At 36.1% G+C, this 21,542-nt stretch overlaps 1 protein-coding gene across 2 annotated transcripts; it reads right to left on the bottom strand.

The window, feature by feature from the left end:
- Nucleotides 1–474: 474 nt before the first annotated feature.
- Pou1f1 (POU class 1 homeobox 1) lies at nt 475–14,740 on the bottom strand. 2 transcript variants are annotated; one of them, XM_021185264.1, is made up of 6 exons: nt 14,482–14,740; nt 11,625–11,696; nt 5,238–5,462; nt 3,165–3,329; nt 2,200–2,260; nt 475–1,394 (listed from the first exon to the last, which is right to left on the bottom strand). In XM_021185264.1, the coding sequence occupies exons 1-6, from the start codon at nt 14,621–14,623 to the stop codon at nt 1,184–1,186; spliced, it is 876 nt and encodes a 291-aa protein (XP_021040923.1). In that variant the 5' UTR covers nt 14,624–14,740; the 3' UTR covers nt 475–1,183. The 2 variants fall into 2 exon arrangements, with proteins under 2 accessions (XP_021040923.1, XP_021040924.1); XM_021185265.2 differs by having other exon boundaries at nt 1,178–1,394; nt 11,625–11,774; nt 14,482–14,659.
- Nucleotides 14,741–21,542: the final 6,802 nt, after the last annotated feature.

The raw sequence follows: 21,542 nt of genomic DNA, 5'->3' as shown, positions 1-21,542 counted from the left end.
GTAGCGGTTGTTCACTGCAGCCCGTTCCTTTAGCATGGTTTATACATACCTACTAGGAGCAAGTGCGGTTTCAGTCACTGAAAACATACAGCAAGTAAACCATTCAGCCTTGCCCTATTGCAGCACAAATTGGGGATCCCTAAAGCGTAGTTTTGATTTTTAAATTTCAGTTGTGCTCAGGATTGAACCCACTACCTAGAGCAGAGCAGCTGAAAGCTAATTTCTATGAAAGAATACAGGCCAGAAACATCATGCCTAAATGTTCCTATGAACCTTTCGAAATAATACTTCTTTGGGAGCAAGTCCTAAGTGTTAATTTCAAAGATACCAATAGATTCCAACTGAAGATTATTTCTAAGAGCAATTTATAAAATGCTTAGGTGCCTCTCATCACCTCTGGATCTTCAAACCTTACTCAAAAAAGAAAAATCGTAGGGCTAGAGGTACTGAATATTAATCAATATATTCTTTTTGGTTTATAGATTCATTTATTTTGTTTCATTTTATTTTATGGGTAGGAGTGTTTTGCCTACATGTATGTCTGTGCACCACTTGCATGCCTAGTACCGATGGAGGTTAAAAATTAAAAAAACAGCAACAACAATGAATTGCCTTACAAAAGGAAATTGTAAACTAATATATTCACATATATGCTGGCTTCCCTCCCAGTTACCCCTACCTCACTGAGTGTTAGGTGCAGAGGCAGAATTGGAAGGGGTATTGTGAGGAACTTTCCTGGTAGTGTTTTGGATTAAAGTGAACGCTATGAATTCTGGGAACAACTAGATAAAATGTCTCATTTTAAATCATTGGATCTAAAAGAAACGAAAGAAAGAAAGAAAGAAAGAAAGAAAGAAAGAAAGAAAGAAAGAAAGAAAGAAAGGAAGGAAGGAAGGAAGGAAGGAAGGAAGGAAGGAAGGAAGGAAGGAAGAAAGGAAGAGAAAGGAAGGAAAGAAGGTAGGAAGGAAGGAAGGAAGGAAAGAGAGAGAAAGGAAGGAAGGAAAGAAAGACAGAAATAAGGAAAGAAAGAAGGGAAGAAAGAAGGGAAGAAATAAAGAAGTGAGACAAAAACTGCAAGAGTTACTGATTCAATCTAGTTTTTAACCAAGTGACTAACTTCTGACTTTTCTTGAAAACTGAAAGAAGTGGAGTAGCTACCACACATGGCTATCACAGGCAAGCCTTATCTGCACTCTAGGTGTTCCTTGGAAATAGAGAACAGGCTCTGGTTGAGACTTGTCTTCACTCGTTTTTCTCTCTGCCTTCGGTTGCAGAACCACACTCGTACTACTTCTTTCTCGAGATTCAGTTCTTCAGCCATGCGCATGATCTCCTGCGAGGAAGGCTTGCTGTGCTCCCCGAAGTGTCTCTCCAGAGCATCCTTAGCAGCTACACTGGGGAGGAAGGGGTGGAGTGTGAGGGGAGAAGTTGGGATAAAATTTCGTTTCTTTCAATGAAGTTCTTGGAAGAATAAGATGAAGTTTAACTTTCTAACTATTATCGTGCAGAAGTAACATAGATTCTAAAAGCACACGTGAAAGCCAAATCTTTGTCTATGAACAAGACAGAGGCATCTCTTATTCTAAATAACCTTACCAAAATCATAGGCACAAACTAGGGAACTCAGTTTCGCTCTGTTTCACTTTATGCCACAAGGGGGCACCAAGTTCTTGACAAAGAAAAGACATCGTGGGCCTCTCAAAATACAACTCCCCCTGCCTGCTCATCACTGCCCTCAGTCATCCCTGTTCTTTATAATACAGAAAATGGGAAATTAACAACTACCCTAGATAAAACTTCTTACCTATTAGTACTTTCCAGGACCAAAATATCACTAAAAATTATGCTTCATGCTTGAAATGAAAGAGGTCAATTGAGAACTTGAGATCGAGACACATCGATGACTCCTTTTGGTTTTTGTCAAGATACTATACTAGGAGAGCAAGCACTTGTATCTCCAAAGATAGAAGTGAGTTATTTGGTTTCCATTTTTAACCAAAATGCCTGTCCAAACAATAGCTATTCACTCATCAAATGTTTAAAAACACCATCTTAATTTCTCATAGATTTGGGTTTTTTAAACATTTTTCAGTTATTTATATTCACCTCATAATAATGTTGCTCTTATACTTAAATACGGACTCCGTGTGAACATGATGTTGTTCGTTCTCTAGTAAGTTAAGGATCACAAAGGAATACCTGATGGTTGTCCTCCGTTTCCTCTTCCTTTCGTTTGCTCCCACCTTTTCATTGTACAAGGCTGTAATGTAGAAAGGGGAGAACAAGAAATAGGAATTTTAAACTATCATTCTTTGGTTTTCCAACTAATATCATGCAAACTATAATTACTGTGCCCTTCAGTCTCAAATGGTTGCCAAGTAGGTCATTTTATATTACATTCCTCAGGGGAAAAAGTTTTAAAGCAAAATCAATGTAAATGTCATAAAGATTTTTCCACAAACCTTACCTTCTCCTCCTGTTAGAATATTCACTGTAAATGCGTCCAAGTCTTATTCTTTGTGTGTGCGTGTGCATGTGCGTGTGTGTGTGTGTAGCTATGGGCATATGAGCACAGGTACCCATGAAGTCTGAAGAGGGCATCAGGACATGCGATGAGGTAGTATGAGCTGCAGGATGTTGGTGCTAGGGACTGACCTCCAATCCTCTGCAAGAGCAGTATGTGTGTGCTCTAGATGCCGAATCTATCCTTCTATCCTTGCCACTAGTGCAAGTGTGTGCAAGTGTGTGTGTGTGTGTGTACTTACCGAGGTTTTATTTTGTTTGATGGCATTTATTTAACAGGCTTGTGTGAACACTGATAATAAGTTGTAAAAGCAGTTCCTGTAAGTTAATCCAGGATAACATAAAGGCCAAGAAATGTTGATGATAAAGGCCAAGAAATGTTGATGGTAAAGAATATTCAGCACCTTATGCTGGGACCTCATTGTCTAGAAAGCTTCCTCGTGTAGCTTGTGATTTCCTCCCATGCATTTATTTCTACACTTGCATTACATTGTTTTTCCCCCTATGCATCAAGATATTTATTTTTCATTTCAAAGAGATTAAAAAGCCATCAAACTCCCTGCCTCCGCATCCGTCCTGCCAACCCTAGTGGTTGTTTGCAACTACACCACAGCACAGGCTGCGGAGATTGGCTTCAGTACCTCCGACCTGCTCAGCTTCCTCCAGCCACTTGGATAAAATTGCTTTGAGTTTACAAGCATTTTTGAAACTGAGCTGCAAGTTTTCAAATCGACAGATGGTTGTTTGACTGAATTCTGAGCCGTGGACAGCAGCCAGCGCTTCGCCCACGTTTGTCTGGGTGTATCCTGTGAAAGGGTAAGAGACAGCATTAGCTTCAACTTCACGAGGAAGATCAGTGTGTGTGTGTGTGTGGGGGGGGTCCCATTATCACACAAACTCGATCTTTTTGAGTTACTCTTTAAAACTTCGATCGTTTGACAATTTAGAATTATTTAGATTTAGAATAGAATTGCCAAGTACATCTAAATGTGCCTTTTAGTTCATACATTACTTTTAAAGTAAAAAGGACTCCCATGCACACATAATAGCAGCACGGAACAGATACATGACCATGTTCTAACATCTGATAATAAGCCTGGAAATTCTTGTTTTTTTATGGTTATCAAATGCGATCCGTGCTCAAAATAAATGACTCATCATGTATAGCATGCAAAATGTACAGTGATAGATCAAACATAGTTTTATACAAGAATGAAAATCTCACCAATATATTGTTACACCAAATAAAGCTAAGACTGAGGCTGACTTCACCTTAAAACATGTCATTCCCAAAGGCTGTCTATGGTCCCACGTTTTATGCATCACTCCAAACGCATTTATTATATTATTGGTAATACATCTATCTCCCAACAAAAGATCCTTATCAATTGCCACAAGCATTTCTAGACTATAAGGTATAATAAGCCATCAACACACAGTTTTAACCATCCACAGCTATACAAACAGGACTGAAAATAAGTATGATAATGATGCCTCCTGCTGTTTCTACGGGTCCTCAGTACACATTATTTCAGGACCTACGGCTATGTACCTATATGTATAATATGATGGCATACAATATGCATCAGTAAATGTCACTATAAATTACCTATGGCTCATTCTACAAGTTCATCGGATTGAGCTATCATTCCAACCCATTTAAAAATACATATTTTTTTCCATGAATTCGAACCACAATTAATTGTTGTGGTTATTCTATTTTAAAAATACTTCTCAATAGAAAATGAACAGTGATTTTGAGTAGGCAGTTCAGATAAAAGGAAATACAAATGATTCCCAAACAGGAACAAGTAACAATAATTTAAAATGAAATTTAACATTTTGAATAAAACCACACTGCCATGTCGCTGTCTTTTCTGATTCAAAGGATCCCAAAGATTAAGAACACATTGGTCCTTAAGTGTTGTTTAGTTATTTCAGTCTAGCCATTTGCCCTGTGCTGGAAAGAAAACAGGTGTTTGTGGTGGTAAAATCCAGTAGAGACGAGTTTGACAGCATCCATTAAAATACATCATGTTTAGTCAACGATTTGGTAGCAACATTTTCTATTCACATGTTTCATATAGATGCAAAAATGCATTTATAGAGTTACTAAGTGTGGCATTGTTTTTATTCCTAAGACATTAAAAGGACGTAAAAAGACATAGTTAAATAAACTAGAGTATTTATATTTATAAGATGGTAGTTAATAGTCACACCCATAGTGAAGTCTTGAAAAGCTCTCCAAAATAGATATGCGCAAAAGAATATATGCACTTGCTCATAGAGGTGTAAGCTAACTCTAGAAAGATACCTGAGAACCTAACCCTGGTGAAGAAGAAGAACAAGTAAACGGTGTAATGTCATTTACAGTATTTCATCATTTCAGATCATATGAATCTCTTCAAAGATTCCAGTAGAATATTAAATAAAAGGAGCACTTTAAAGCTAATTTTGAGGTTGGCTAGATTTTAGGAAGTAACGTGAACTTAAAAAAAAAAAAACAATGCTTTTATCCTACTAAGAATTTATAAGGAATTAAAGGATTTTTGCTGTTTGTTTTAGTTTCCCCAGTTGGACTGGGTTAAATGCACAGGAGAGACAGACAATGAGAAATGGCTTGGACTTTTGAGGGGAGTATAAAATATTTCACAGTAACTAGAGTAAAGATTTGCGAATGAAGTTGTTTGACCTGTCAGTCAACAAAGGCGTACCTAACTTAATTCTTCTCACTTTAAACTCGTTGGCAAACTGCTCCAGTTCTCGGATTTCTGGGGAGTCCATGTCTATTGGCTCTTCCACCAATTTGCTTTTCCGCCTGAGTTCCTGCTTAAACTCAGAGGCCGTGGGGTCCTCTGCCAGCAGAGGCTGGTGCAGGGGAGGAAATCCATGACTCAGGGTGTGGTCTGGAAACTTGTAAAGACAAGGGGTTAAACTGCCTGTGGAGAAAGAGAGAGGAGAGAGCATTGTTGGTAATTATGTCTGTCTCTATACAAACCATACTCTTTGTTAGATCCCCGAGTTCTTGACAATAACTCTGAGTGTGCATTTGAAGGCAGGACTTTGTTGTATTGCCCAGGCTGCCCTAGAGCTTGGTGATTCTGATACCTTTTTCTCCCAGATGCTCTGGGTACCTGTGATGCCACACTGATTCAGTCTTAACTTATACAAGTTACCGTATGCTCAGTCTCCTAAAGTAGAAGCCAGAGTCGGTGGAATGAAATTACCTTCCACCTTCCCCTGAAGAACAAAACCAACATTACTGTCAAAGGAGGAGAAAATCTTAAATAACTGAGTGTAAGATTCCATTTTCTTATAAAAAGATATGTTATCCCGAGGGTCTAATACATGACTCTAACCAGCATGCACTGATCTCTGTCTTCTTAATTTAACAAGTGCTATAATCAAGGCAAGAAGTATTTGGACTATATGCTATACAGGTGAATCTTATAACTGGGAAGTTAATCTTACAGGACTACAAATACTACTGGTTTGACAGTAAATGTTTAACTTCAAATGGAAAATGAACATGGTTCTTAAGCATGATAAAGACACATAAAACTTATTTTTAAGTCAATTTAATGAATCAGAGAAAAAAAGTTCAGTTTAGAAGCTCTATTAAAATACTGACAAGCTTTTTTTGAAGAATAGAAAATATGATGGAATCACTTTCTTTTTCCATAATTATTTAAAGAAAAGCAAAAATAAAATCCAAAGGAGGGGACAATTCTAGTCCCGAAAGGGAGTTATCCATAGAGTTTGCAGTGTTTGCTTGACTTTATTGTAGTATACCCTAGAAAATAGGAATACTCTGAGAATTTTACAGATTTCAGTGTTCATTTGAAATTAGAGTCTACCTCAGTTCAGAATCTCAACTGACAGGATGGCACAACAGAAAAAAATTCAACATATTTCACCGTTTCTTCCTTGACAAATTATTCTTTTTATTAATGAAGGATTTCACTTCTGTTCATGTTAAATGTCATGTATCACAAAAATCTGAGTCATTAATCAGTCTCATGAGTATAAATTAAAACTTTACAAACAAGTTTCATAGGTTACTAGAATAATTGTTCTCAGAAACATATTAAAAATATAATAATAATCTACAACTGCACCCACAAATTAAAGCAATTAGTAATAATAAAATATGCATATCTCCCAACAATATATAAATATTTAATAATAAATATTAGTGTAAGTCAGCAGGTTATTAGCTTATTTATAGAAGAATATGTAATAGTAAAATTTATCTCCATCCAATAGAACACATTAGTTTTTCTAATGAAAATTAAACATGTAAGTTCTAAGAGAGTAAATGAAATAGCATGAAATAAACCCAGATACTCCAAAGCTGTGCTAAAGGGTTAAGAGAAACTATTTTTTCTCTTTAGATTTACTTAATTTTGTGTATGTATGCTTACTCATATACATGTATGTGTATGTACTACATGTATACCTGCCTGTGGAGGTCAGCAAAGAACATTGTCTCCCCCTAGAACTGGGGTCAGAGAAGGTTGAACCGCCATATGAGTTCTGGGAACCACTCTTGTGTCCTTTACAAGAACAGCAAATGCTATTAACCACTGAGCCATCTCTCCACCCCAGGAGAGAAACTATTTTTCTTGTTAAAAATACATTCTGCTTTTAGAAATGTAAGTCATCCAGGAAAATAGATTTCTGAATATTTTTTAATAAGAAACGATACTCCACGATCCGCATGTGACACATCCTGGCCATTATTTTCAATTCTTCATGCCCATCACAGTCCTGAGGTACTGTAAGTCCATTTATAAGGCTATCCATTTCACTAATCAGCCTCCTTTTCCATATAAGACTAGATGAGTTAGGAAGTAAAGAGTGTGCATCTTCCCCAGTGCTTACAATGTAGGAAATCTCTTATAAAGCAATCAGTAACTTCCCTTCAGATTGGTAGTCGTCTTAAGTACACAGTAGTCACAAGAACTGAATTCCACTAACTTAGAACAAATGCTTCTTTGTTCTCCAATCTTCTGTACTCAGGTAAATCAACCAACTTTCTTTCAAAGATTTCCGGAATTTAAACATATTTGTTTGCCTCTGTACAAACACTTGGAGTCAATGCTATAATGATTTAAAAAGCATGCAAGCAGCCTGTCACTCCAGGAAAATTCAAGAGCAGTTTACTTATTACAGCTATTCTCAGAAAGCCAATATCCAGAAACAGCATTTGAATGGAGTCCATGAAAAATGAGCAAGAAATACCATACCAAGTTCCTAGGTCTAGTAATGCTAATAAGAGTGAAAATATAATATGCGAAACATGGACTTTTTTCATTACATAAAGTATCCATCATTAAATCCCTAGGGTTATAATTTTTATAAAACCAGTCTTTCTTAGCAATTCATCACAGCAGTTACCACTACCATTTAGTCAGAATTTGGTTCCTACTGTCTGACTCAGTGACTGTGGAGCATGGAGAGTGATGGGACAGTATGAATAACAAACTCTTTTTCAAATCGTTTCAAACCTGGATCACTGAAGAAAACAGTAAGGTCAAGCAGCATAAATTTCAAAAATGTTTCTTAAAACATTGCTAAAGCAACACTGTAGTTAGCCTGGACAGGGACCCATGTGCAAAGCCTGGAAATGCCGGAGCCCTCTCCACACTCCCTTAGGTTTTCATGATGCATGCTGATCTACCTTGGCCTCTCTGAGCTGTGTCTGTATGTCTCCATGTATGGTGTACATGGCAGAAGACAGACGAATCTTTCAAAGCAGGCATGGGTAGGGAATAGTGGTAGAGGTTGCCCTATAACATGCTGACTCAGCCCTTCACACCACGGAGCAAGTTGCTCTCCTGCATGTGGCTAGCTGATAGCATCTCAGGTTAAGGACCTACAGCTTGTCCCTTCTGGTGGGCTGATTTAATGAAATCCTAAATCGAATGCATCAGAGTATGAGTAAAATAATAGCCACATTAAAACAATTCCACGCCCTTTGAAACAGCAACTCCGGCAGCTTCCCCTCACAGACTATAAGACACCAATCCTGCCCATAAGATGCATCTGTGGATTTTGAGGGAGTGGCTGACATTTCAAAAATTTCAAATGACACAACTAGATTTCCATTGTCTTTTTTTATGCCTTTCCTTCCTTATTTTTGAATGGAGGTATTTTATGACTCAATTTGTGCAGCTTCCCTGGGAATGAAAGCAGAAGAAATTCAGATTGTCTAAGATTTAATCTGCCACGAAGTACATGCTAATGCTGAATATATGTCAAGAAGCAGACATGCTGACAAATTATAAAGCATATAATATTTTAATGGTATCCCTCTCAGAAATATTCAAATATAGTCTCTCTGCACCATGTTGAGGTTTCATTTTAGTGACAAAATATAATTTAATTTGACGGCCACAATGATACCTCTAAATCTTGGTATGACAATTGTGTTTATGATGTCACTAAGCCAGACTCTGATCTGGTAGAGTCTTTCTCAGGTCCTTTCCACTTGACTATATTAAAATGGGGGTGGGGAGAAGAATGCAAAGGGTGTACAGAATGCCATCAGCTGCCTCTTAATGTAAACCTGGCCTGTTGCCCCCCCATGCTAATGTGGCTGCATTATAGGACTCCAAGGGTAGCTATAAACTCTCTAGATAACTGTGGGCCACATTGATTTAGTATAAGGGAGATGGTACCCAAAGGAATTAGAGCAAGACATCATTAGCCACTGCTCTTTGGCTGGTATGTATGTGTGGGTCTGTGGGTCTGTGTAGGTGTGTATGTATATGTGGGGGTTCATGTTTGTACATGTGTGTGTATGTACATCTCTATGTGCATGTATATATGTGTGTGCATGTGTGTATGTGTATGTAAGTGTGAGGTGGGGTGGACGGTTGGTTGGTTTGATTTTCATACTAACTCAAGTCAAAGGGCAAATGCTACCACTCTTTGTGAAAATATAGAAACTGAAGGTGTGCAGGGTTCCTGGCAATCACTGTAACAGAACTTCCCTCCGGCAGAGAGCAGCCTGTGACCACATTCTTATTACCTCTTATTTAGATCCTCATGATTCTGTGAAGGTTAAATAATGCATTCCACTCTCACCTACAACAACTATTTGAACATTTTTTAGTAATTCACAGCAAATATAGATCACCAGTGTGGAAGTTGTTCTTTTTATTTTTTTTGGAATACCGATAAATTAAATTGTATATAAGAGATGAATTTTAAAGGGAAAAAGCCTTGCCTTTAAATATCCCTTAACTGTTAAAAAGTAAAACCAGGTTGGAGAGAAAGCTCAGGAGTTCAGAGCACTGGCTGTTTTTCCTGAGAACCAGAGAGCCTTTTCCATATTCCTAGCACTCATCTGGTGGTTTACAACTATCTATAATATCCAGATACCCTTTCCTGGCCTCTGTGAGCAATACATGCAAACAATGCACAGACATACAGGGGAAAAAAGCATTATACAAATAAAATAAAAAAGAATATATTTTTAAAAGAAAAAAAGACATTTACAGGCAATCATTTAAAAAATCAGTCTTTGATGTTAATAGATAAGGAGGTGATGGAGAGTTTAAGAAGAGGGAAAGAATATGAAAAAAATTATTATATAAAACCATTTTCATTACTTAATTAATTTATTTACTTTACACCACAATATCAGCTCTCCTCTCCTCCCAGAAACCCCCTCACCTCTCCTACCCACATCCCTCCATCCCCTTCTCCTCTGAGAAGGGTTGATATAAAAACATTTTAAATAAAATATTTTTTTAAAGAAAGACTACCAGTCTTCATTTTACAATAACATTTAAGATACTGATTTACTGAGAATGGTGTTTGACAAAATGTAAGAAATGTTTCATTTTGAAATCTTAATGTTTTACTGAGAAATTATAAATTAATGAATTAAATTATTTGTTCCGTTTTTATTTCAAAGTTCTAAGCATAACTCTATGGTTCTCTGTGTGTAATTGTTCACTTGGAGGACACGCATGAGTGGATTTCAAGATAGTTCCTTCATATTTGACTCCTTTATCCAAAATCTGTATCTATCTGCCTCTGCTTCTCTTTCTACTCCATCTTCTATCTTGGTCTTAATTTCTCCCTGATGAGAGTTATTTTACTGCTGTAATAACAAATACAGACTACTAAAGACTCTCCTTGAGAACAAACAAATAAAAATCTGTGAACAGCAATCCATATTAATTTAACCCAGTAAAATATTTTCTTTAGCCATGCCCTGAGATTAAGTATTGAATCTGACGATGAGTGGAACACATAGGGCAGGTGTTGCCAATTGTTGGAAGGCATTCTATGGATGTATTTACAAAGATGGCACCAGTGCATTAGAATTATGCTTGAAAGAGGTGTGGCACACTTCTGCTGAAATGTGTGTCACATCACCTACCTCAATCAAGCCTCAGAGGCAATACAGAAGGACTGCAAAATCCTGAAATACCCATTGCTAATGTCTCTGAGTGTCCAGCTAAGCCTTACATTTGTATCTTTATACATTTATCTTTCTGGAACAAGTACACAGAAAGCAGTATAGAGACAAAGGCAATGTTCTATAAAGCTGGTGACTGATGGAATACCCACTTGATGACACACGAGAGTATAGGCCACTGGAATGGAAACAGACTTAGCAGAGAAACTGAAGCTTAAATTCTAATTTCAATTAACTGTCATTTAAATGTAAGAAACCACCTGGGTCTACTAGTCAGTAGAGTATTTCTGCAGGAAATCCCACAAAGGCAATAACAACTGGCAACTAGCAGTTTTACATGATTAAAATTGAAATAAAGTAAAAAAAAAAAAAAAGAAAAAGAACAAACGATAACTACAAAACCATACAATGCTTGTGCCGAGATCAGAAGCACAGGGGCTCAGAACTGTATAGAATAGGGCCATCTGGGATGGGATGGTTCTGAGAACCTCTTGCTTTATTGGACATCATATGGAGACACTCCTGAGAGTGCCAGATCTACCACCAACTTTCAAGCCGAAAGATCAGAATTTCCTGTTACGGTTTTCCCTCCATTCCCTCTGGCGCGAGAAAATCCAACACTGTTTTCCCCCATTAGACCACATATAAAGGCAAATTTTCTTACCTGCCATCACTCCATAGGTGGATGCCTGGTTTCCATAATGACAGGAAGGCACAGAGTAATGAAGTCCTGTCGCTGTATTTACCATCGTTGTCATCGAGAAATATGTGTGCAAACATTTAGGAGTTTGGATCAAAGACAAAATAGACGGGACTGGTAAGAAAATGTATGAGGATCCAAGACACATTCTACTCGTTTCCAAATTATACATTTACACAATTTTTAAATTGTATGCCAATATGGGTTTTTTTTTTCTTCACTGGGAGTTTTCGAAAAAGCAAATAAAATCAAGCAAGTGTTGAGATCCTAAGTTATCAAACTAGATTGCAGTGTGGCCTGTGATGTGGCTACAAGTCTCTCATGAGGGGAGGTGAGAAGATGGTGGGCCCCAGCTCTTCGGGATTTGTAAAATCCTTGCAGATTCCATCCCATGTAGATATTATACCACAGTCACTGAAGAGTAGTCTGAACATCATATGTGTCACAATACCATCTGAAGGGTGTCTCTGGAAGACTGAATACCTAAACTGACTCTTGAATACTCAGTCCTAGCAGATAAATTTGCTTATTTTCCTTACAAATATCTTTTACTAAAGAGATAATGACTATCATATGGTTTAGATACAATCTTAAAAATACTGCTGTTCTCAGAGGTTCATGAAGACCCTGTGATAGAGTCTAATGCAATTACGTTGATATTGAAACCATGCCTTGTATGTTTTCTGCATGCACACAATTGATAGAACAATTTTAATGATAACGTCCGTCCAAAAATGATTTCCTCTATTACTGAATCTCATAGTCTCATTAATAGTTCCTAAAGTTAGTGTGCATTTATCAATAAGATATGAACTATAAAACATATAGGAAGCTTAAAACACAAATCAACATTTAACAATTTAAGAAGGTTTTTCACCAAAAAATCTACCAAAGTAAGTTTCACTGTGTACTTGCTCATTAATTTTTCTCTCCTATCCTAAATATAATAATGTGATAATATAATATAGCATTGTATAATAATATTATTGGGAGGTTATTATAATAAGCATTGGAATGTTTTTCAATAAATGACATAAGAGTATATGAGTATTTGAGTATTTAAGAAATGGTGTAGTGGTTAATGACATGCTTTTTCATGGAATATCTTTTGTCTAAATATAGATAATAATTATTTGTAAATATCCGTATAAATTTTCGGCTTGTAACTGATACTGAAAGATATGACAAAATTTTACCACGTAATGACTACACAGAACAATTTCATTATTGGTTTTTAAAATTCAATGAATCTTAACCACATGTAATACCTAAGAGCTTTCATTAATATAACTATTTATGATTTTTTACTTAATTAGATATGTATATAGCTATGATTTTAAGGAAAATTGTAAATTATTTAAAAATCATTTAAAGAAACTTTTATAGATTATTTTGTATTTATGAAATTTATAAAAGTTCCTTGATATTTGTTTTTTTGATTTTAGGATATTCAATAAGAGGTAGGCTAATTTATTAAATGCATTGTTAAGTATTTTTAAATAAATCAATAAAACTTAAAACTAGTTATATCATTATTTTAATCTTAAATTATACTTTGCTACTGATTATTTTTCTATATTCAATTAAAGAAACAAAATATCATTGTTCTAATTCTCAGTTTATAAAATATATCATTTTAAATGTATTATGTTTTATTATTATTTACATATAAATGTAAATGTACTGTAATTATTTATATTATATATGATTATTTTACAATAATTACAGAATTAAATTACTTTATTATTGTCTTTTCCATCTAATATATTTCAATATACGCTCCAATTAACTTTTATATTAAACTGTGGTAATCTTTAGTAAATAAGTGATGTTGCCCGAGTTCAAATATCTAACTTCTTTATTATTTAGAATTCAGTCAAACATGGGTGATAAATATTCACATATGTTTTGAAACTGCCTAATTATCATAAAAAGTTTTCAAATTATTTTACATTATAATATTAACCCAAATATACAAATATATTTTCTACAAATATAAAACTTCATTTCTACATGTGAAATGATTTAAACAAATGAAAGGTGAATACAAATTGTTGTTTTATGGAAGAAATTTAGTCCAAGGCTCTGGCTATCTGTAGATCGACTTGAGACCAGTTGCTATTGCATAAAGTACAAATGTAGTTGCAGCATTCATACTCTAGCTTGTGCCCACATAATATGTTTTGATCCCCAGTTTAATTTTCAGTTTGGAATGTTAAGTAAAGACAAATTTAAAAAGTTATTCCTAGAACTCAATCTTGAGAAAGTTTCACTCTCTCAGCTCTAAATATTCTCTTGCTTTGTCTGCTACATTTAATACTATGCATTTATTAAAATATAATTTTAATAAAACATTTAATTATTGTATTAATTAAAGCTCACTTTGGGGTTGGAATTTTTTCAGTTTATTTTTATAAGGTTTATGGTTGTTTACAGAAAGGAACAAATAATTCAAAAATGAAATACATTTTAATATATATTTAGTAGTACCGAGTTAACATTAAATTACTTTAGAATATTTCATTTTGATCTCTATCCATAAACATTTCTATTAATACCGTTTTCAGAGTGGAAAATACTCACTCTCATTATTTGCTTAGGCAGAAAATAGTTCTTCTGGGTTTTAAAGTAAAACCAATACAGAGATAAGTGATTTCCGCAATTAATTTTCTTTTAATTCTTAGGGAACTGGACTTTTACAACATCCTTAATATTTAACTAAAGCAAACTAAGAGGGGAAAATGGAACAAAGAGATTATTCACTAACAAGATTCATCGCATCCATTCTGAAAGCTGTAGGCCCAGCCATGGAGGTCAGTACCTGTGGACATCACGTTGGTGGCGTGGTTGGAGGCTGGGAGACACTCAGCGGCACTGTGGTGCATTCTCAGAGGCAGGGCAGCAGAAGCGTCAGAATTCAGAGTTATAAAGGTATCAGCCGAGGTGAAAGATTGGCAACTCATTCCCACAAGAAAGTAGAAAACTAAGACCCGCTGCTTGCCAGTTCACTTTTATTATATTACTGTATCAAAGGGCTGATTCACTTCTCCCTACTTGCATATATACATCAGGACAGCTCTGAGGCACCCGGAGGGTGCAGGCTAGTATTTATACTGTGAGGAAATCCATTTATACATGTTAATAGTTTTTTCCCCCCCCAGGAGTGTTGCTTTGTCAACTTGAACTGTCTTACTTACCCAAATACTGTCTGTGCCCAAGGAGAAGCCTGGTTATGACGTACAAAGTGAGGAGAAGGCAAAGACAGAAACTTTATTTGACATCTTCAATAAATGATAACTTTGTGGAAGAGTCAAGAAGTGTTTCTCAGAGTAATGAAGTGGCAATGAAAAGAGGTGTCTTTTGGTTTCTAATATAAGAAAAGATTTAAATATGAGATGTTTTCCATTTTGTTAACTCCTTAAATACTATTCAAAGTAGGATAAGGTAGGGAAATGCATACAAGGTGATTTTAAGAAATGGCTTACTTAAAAAGCCTAGTCGGCCATCAATGGAAAGAGAGGCCCATTGGACTTGCAAACTTTATATGCCCCAATATAGGGGAATGCCAGGGCCAAAAGAATGGGAATGGGTGGGTAGGGAAGTGGGGGGCGCTATGGGGGACTTTTGGGATAGCATTGGAAATGTAATTGAGGAAAATATGTAATAAAAATATCAAAAATTTAAAAAAAAAAAAAAAAGCCTGTGAGGTGTCTCCATGGTCAAGGTGCTGTCCTCATAGCCTGACGGCCTGAGTAACCATGTAAAAGTCAAAGGGGAGAACTAACTCCTCAAAGTTGTCCTGTGCCTTCAACATGCATGTTATGGCATGTGAGCTCATGCATACACATCACACACACACACACACACATACACACACACACACACACATACACACACACACACATACACACACACACACATACACACACACTCATGGAATCCATTTTTAAAGCAATATATGTTTAAGTTGACACTTAGGAAAGCATTGGAGGTGAAATATGACAATCCATGGGCTGTCAGTTATGATTTTAAATTCCACCGTGCATGCTTTTGAAATAAACAATATGAGAACTATTTGAAGTTTTCCTGACATATGCAATGGGAAGGTTTTTAATAATGCCTAGGAATATGCAGAGAAGAAAAGCATGATCCACATCACCTATCCCTTTATTTCTACTTACTCATCAAGATCTAGCAATTACTCCCAGCCGCTGACACACTCAGTGACGCTTTCTACAGTTGCGTGTAGAGCTCCCGTCTCTGTAAGGGACTTACCAAGTACCCCCATTAAGCTAGTCTGAGGCACAGGCTACTGTGTTAATATTGGATACAAACTTCACACACAGATACATCGACATTTTATGAGAAAGAAAAGTATAAGCATACACAATTAGTTCCCACATAAACATCAGCCTAAAGGTAATTTAATTCAGATGATTTCTGTATGTGAATAGTATGTTGGATTTTAGTCACAGTGACATACACACAAATGGTACAATCTCTATAAAGAATGCCTTCTCTGAGGTTTCAGTCCCTGATCATCTATCTGGCTCTGTTGCTTGGACTAATGTTGGCTCTGTTGTTTGGAGTATAAAATTAAACAGAATGTTATGGGGTCCAGAGCATGTGATGGAGCAGGGTACACTCTCATCACAACAGAAAGCAGAGAGACAGATATTGAAGGCCAGGCTACAAGAAGCCCTTCAAAAGCACACCTGCTTCCTCCAACCCTAGTCCTACTTCCTAAAGTGTCCATCAACTTCACAGAACAATGCCCTAGTTGAAGACCCAGCCCATGGGGCCATTTCATACCTAAGCCACAGCAGTGAGTGAATTTGGTTTTATATAAAGAGTGTAAACAAGACTAATATGGAAAATAAAAGTAATAGCAAGTACTGTCGGTACTGAAATGAGAGCTATACTACATCAGTATCTGAATACTTCGAGATAACTCAGAATTGATTGCCTTACAGTAAATTTATTATTCTTATTGACAAGACTACATCTTCAACCATCTTGGACATCTTGATTAGTAACCAAGAGATATCTTGAGGAAAATTTTATTAAAGTGACTAAATATTAAATATTATCTGAAACATACTGTCTTTAAAGATGACATATTTCTCATTATGGACTTGAAGCACAATTAGTCTTCTCTAATAGGAGAAAGCTTTTGGTAATCAAAACCATTTATTTCATTCTTTCAGAATTTGGGTAATACTTTTTTCCGATGTGAAAAAGGCAAGTACAAATGAATGTGCTTATTACACTAAAGAAATCAAAAATTATTTTTGAGAGGAAATGATGCATCAAAAAAGATTATACTAAATGATATTACAGTGAGCAAGATTTAAAAATAAGCCTTAATCATTTTAACATCATTTTATATAGTCATGAAAACATATCTGTCGAAGCTCGCCAACTTAATAAAGAAAGTGCCATGAACTCTGCCTATCAAGCAATATAAACTTTCTTAATAATTATGGTATATAAAATTACAAAATTGTAATATTAGTCATAATTCATCAGTAAAATAGTTTTAAATCTAATATATCTTTTCCAAAACATACATTAGAAGGACACCCATTAAAATTTAGTAAAACTAGGAAACAGGTGTCTCTATTACAGTCTCTCATTGAACTCAATAAGGTCTTCAAGACTATGGCCCCACCTCTTCCGGGTTAATATGTATATTGATGTCATCGTTGTTCAAGTCGTGTTTAGGAAGCCATGTTGGGGAGATTTCATGGTGTAGCTCCTGTAACATCTCTAGGACACCAAATCTCACAGCAAACTTACTGTTTCTGTGACTGACAATTTTAATATCTCCACAATATTGGGGTATGTGTGTGTGTGTGTGTGTGTGTGTGTGTGTGTGTGTGCGTGCGTGTGCGCATGCGTGAGTGTGCATGAGCGTGAATGTGTGTATGTTTGTCTGTGTTTGAACACAGACTTTTTGGGAGGGGGGATTGTCCACAAGCCCATCTTTGTATGGTAAAGATCAAAGATCAATATTGGATATCTTCCTCAGTTTCTCTTCACATTACATTCCAAGACCGGGTCTTTCTGTAAACCTAGAGTTCACACATTGGCTATAATGGCTTGCCAGCAAGCTTCTGAAGTCTCCTTGTCTCTGTCCCACTCCTTAGTAGAGATACAAGTGCATGGTGCCAAGTTCACTTTTATTGACCTGTTAAAATGTCACCTTTTTTTTTTCTTAAGGTTTCCTCTTTGAATTGCTTTCTGAACTTCATTTTATAAACAATAACACAATCAATGTGTTTGCTTGAAATATTTTCCCTGGTACACTTTTATTACACTATTAAGATCATTGATCATGTCCATAGGTATACTAAACACCTCAAAAGGGGGATTATTGCATTTAAATTTATGAACACTTACTGTTTTTTTTAATCAGCTAAAATTTCAAATAATGACATAATTCTAAATATATTAATTTGGTTTTATGCACTTTAATTCCATCTGTTATTTAATTTGTTGTTGTGTTTTCTTTTATTGTTTTTGTTATTTCAGAGTGCCAAAGAAGTTCTGCTTAGGAAGTTTAGGTGGAGGTTCAGTGGTTGCCTTGCACAGGGCTAGGTTCAGTTCCTAGCATCCATGTGGCAGCTCACAACCATGTATAACTCCAGTTAGAAGGGACCCAATACTCTCTCTTGGCCATATTGGGTAATAGGCAAGGACATGTTGTGCATGCATTCATAGAGGCAAAGACTCATACAAATAAACAAAGTAAATGTACACACAAATATTTTAAGTTCCTTCTCAAAGCCTTACATGGTGTTCTCATCTGTAATCATAACATTTTGGAGAAAAAAGCAGTAGAAGCAGGAGTCTGAGATCAGCCTGGGGTACTTACTGAGACCTTGCCTAAAATATAAAGAAAAGAATAATTTTTATTGACATTTTACACCAACACATTGCATTAAAGACCTCATCTAGGAATTAATTTTGGTTTGAGAGCTTATTTATAATTATTTAAACCATAACAAAAAGTGTAGTTCAACATACAAAAGCTACTATTATCTAAATAAACAATGCTGAGGATGTAACTTGGGAGTAGACACCTTCAATAGCATATAAAGAGCCTGGGATTTGATCTTCTGCCACACAAATAGAGGATAGGAGGGTGATAGATTCATAAATACATAGGTAAGTAAAGATATAGTATGTAAATATTTATAGATAGATAGATAGATAGATAGATAGATAGATAGATAGATAATAGTTTTAAACCCATGCTAAGTTTTAAAAAGTTTTAATCACATTTTAAACTGTAAACTAGAAAAGCTGTCTCTAGTGAGACTACGCCGGGGCCTAGAAAACACATAAGTGGATGCTCACAGTCAGCTATTGGGTGGATCACAGGGCCCCCAATGGAGGAACTAGAGAAAATATCCAAGGAGCTAAAGGGATCTGCAACCCTATAGGGGGAACAACATTATGAACTAACCAGTGCCTCGGAGCTATTGACTCTAGCTCCATATGTATCAAAAGATGGCCTAGTTGGTCATCACTGGAAAGTGAGGCCCATTGGACACGCAAACTGTATATGCCCCAGTACAGGGGAACGCCAGGGCCAAAAAGTGGGAGTGGGTGGCTAGTGGGGTGTGGGGGAGGGTATGGGGGGCTTTTGGGATAGCATTGGAAATGTAAATGAGGAAAATACCTAATTAAAAATATATAATTCAAATCAATTTATCTCTAATACAGTTAAAGTTTTTTCATGTTTGTAAGATCTATTTTACCTTATTTTTTTTCTTGTTGCTCAGACTGGTTTTGAACTCACAATCTTCTTCCAGTTACTGGGATTACAGATTAACCCTATTTAATCTTGCTACGTGTTCTCACGATTTCATAGTTATCAAGAATATTCAACACATCACTAGATTCTGGAGGCAACATCCACTGGAGCTCCTGAGCTGCTTTCCGTGTAACAATGGACAAAGAATAACACCTTTCAGTGTTTCATGGCTTCTCAACTATTAATGATATCATAATTAATACCTAGTTTAAAATACTACCTGACATGCAATAAATGTTCAGTAGTTGTCAACAATTACTATTCAGTAAAGCTTTATAGTAATCATGTATACTCATGCAGTCTGATATGTTTCATTTCATTGATCTTCACCTTAAGTTGGTAAGGTAGAAAGTCATTCTACTGCCTGAGTAACTGAAGAACAGGTAGATTAAGTTCTTGTCAAAAGTCATCCAGTTCATGGTAATGCTAGGATAGGAATACCAGACATTTAAATTCTGAGGAAATGTATTACCGTCTTCTACTATATATGATGAAGATTGATCTTCACCTAAATATAGTTCTCTTTCCCCATTTCTCCATCTCTCTGACTCTTTCACTTGACTTTTAGCTTCTCTCGCAGCTTCAGGAAGAAAACACAGCAACAAAGTTAATTCTATAAAGTATCACAGATTCTTGTATTTTTTTTCAGCACCTCCCTCTCTATACAATTTTATGAGTACATAGCTATATTACATGACTTACATGGAGACGCTTTTTTCTGGGCCATACACAGGCTATGTGGAGTAGTTCAATTCTATTCGAGGAGATGTGCTATTGATGTTAGCAAGTATTTGTGGACTGTTTAAATATTTTTAAAAAAATAGTCAAGAGGAAGTAATGAAAATGTAGGATTCCCATTTGGTATGAAAGTGAATCTTAATCTAAATTAATGTATTCAGTTCGCCTAAGTGGCATTAAGTCTCAGTATTCACACAACTCATAACTTTTGAAAAGATGATGAATGTTACTCAATGCAGTATTTTTAAAGGAGAAGATTACACAGCCATATGGCTTGAAAGGGGACTGTGTTGCACTGAAAACACTCGTTATTTAAACACATATCAGTCTTGAATGTCATTCTTGGCTGTTTACTGATTGTGAAAACAGCAATGAATATACATATTATAGGGTTTACTTTTGCATAAGTTCCTTCATATCCAGAAATCAAGCTATTTTATTGCCCAGGGAAGAGATAATGTCAAAGTTTTGCAATGCTGCGGAAGATGAATGTTCCCATAATGCTGTCGAAAGGGTAAGCTTGTAACTTACAGAAAATAAATGTCAAGGTGAGACAGAGACTTAGGAGTAATGCTTACCCACAAGGGCCATATCCCTGCTGTACTATAGCTGGCGGGTAGATTTATCATTTGTCTCACTCTCTTAAATTGATCCAGACATTTCCAAACAATACACTGCTGTGCCTGAGTTAATTTAATTGGGGCACCTCTTTGTTCTGTTCTATTACCTAGCATTAATGTGGGAGACGTGGAGGTACATTTGGAGTACATGAATCTTTCACAAGTGATGTATTTACTATTTAGCCTCAATGAGGAGTAAGGCTTTTATTCTTTAAACCCATAACGTTAAGGAAAATAAAAGGCACAGGCGATTATCTTCCTTAGTAGCCTTACTGGGTAACACAGGGATATCATATGGTGTAGCAAGGGGTGAATGCAGAACGCAGCAAATGAGTTGATGTTGTACCAAATGAGTCTTCTCCCTTTGCGCATCTGACTCCTTTTTTCATTTAGGCATCTTTAAAGATGAAAGAAGCAGAATGTTCTCCTAGGTACTGCAACAAGATTATTTAATTAGAATCATCTGGCGCTGGCTTAGTTCAGGACAGAAGATAATCTAGCATGGGGGCTGTAGAGGGAGCTGAGGTAAACCGGTGCAGAGGGAGGGGAAAAGGTGTTTCATTTCCTCTGAGGGAGATCAAAGGATACATCTGATTCTGTGGGATAACCCCAGAGCCTTGTCTTGTTTTTAAGAGTGCCTGGCATATGTTAAGTAAGAAACAATATTATTGTTGAAGTGGAAGAAACACTCTAAAATTTCTG

Source organism: Mus caroli, chromosome 16 (genome assembly GCF_900094665.2).
Source record: "Mus caroli chromosome 16, CAROLI_EIJ_v1.1, whole genome shotgun sequence".
In the NCBI taxonomy this organism is placed as follows: Eukaryota; Metazoa; Chordata; class Mammalia; order Rodentia; family Muridae; genus Mus; species Mus caroli.
This window is presented reverse-complemented; position numbering and strand designations above follow the sequence as displayed.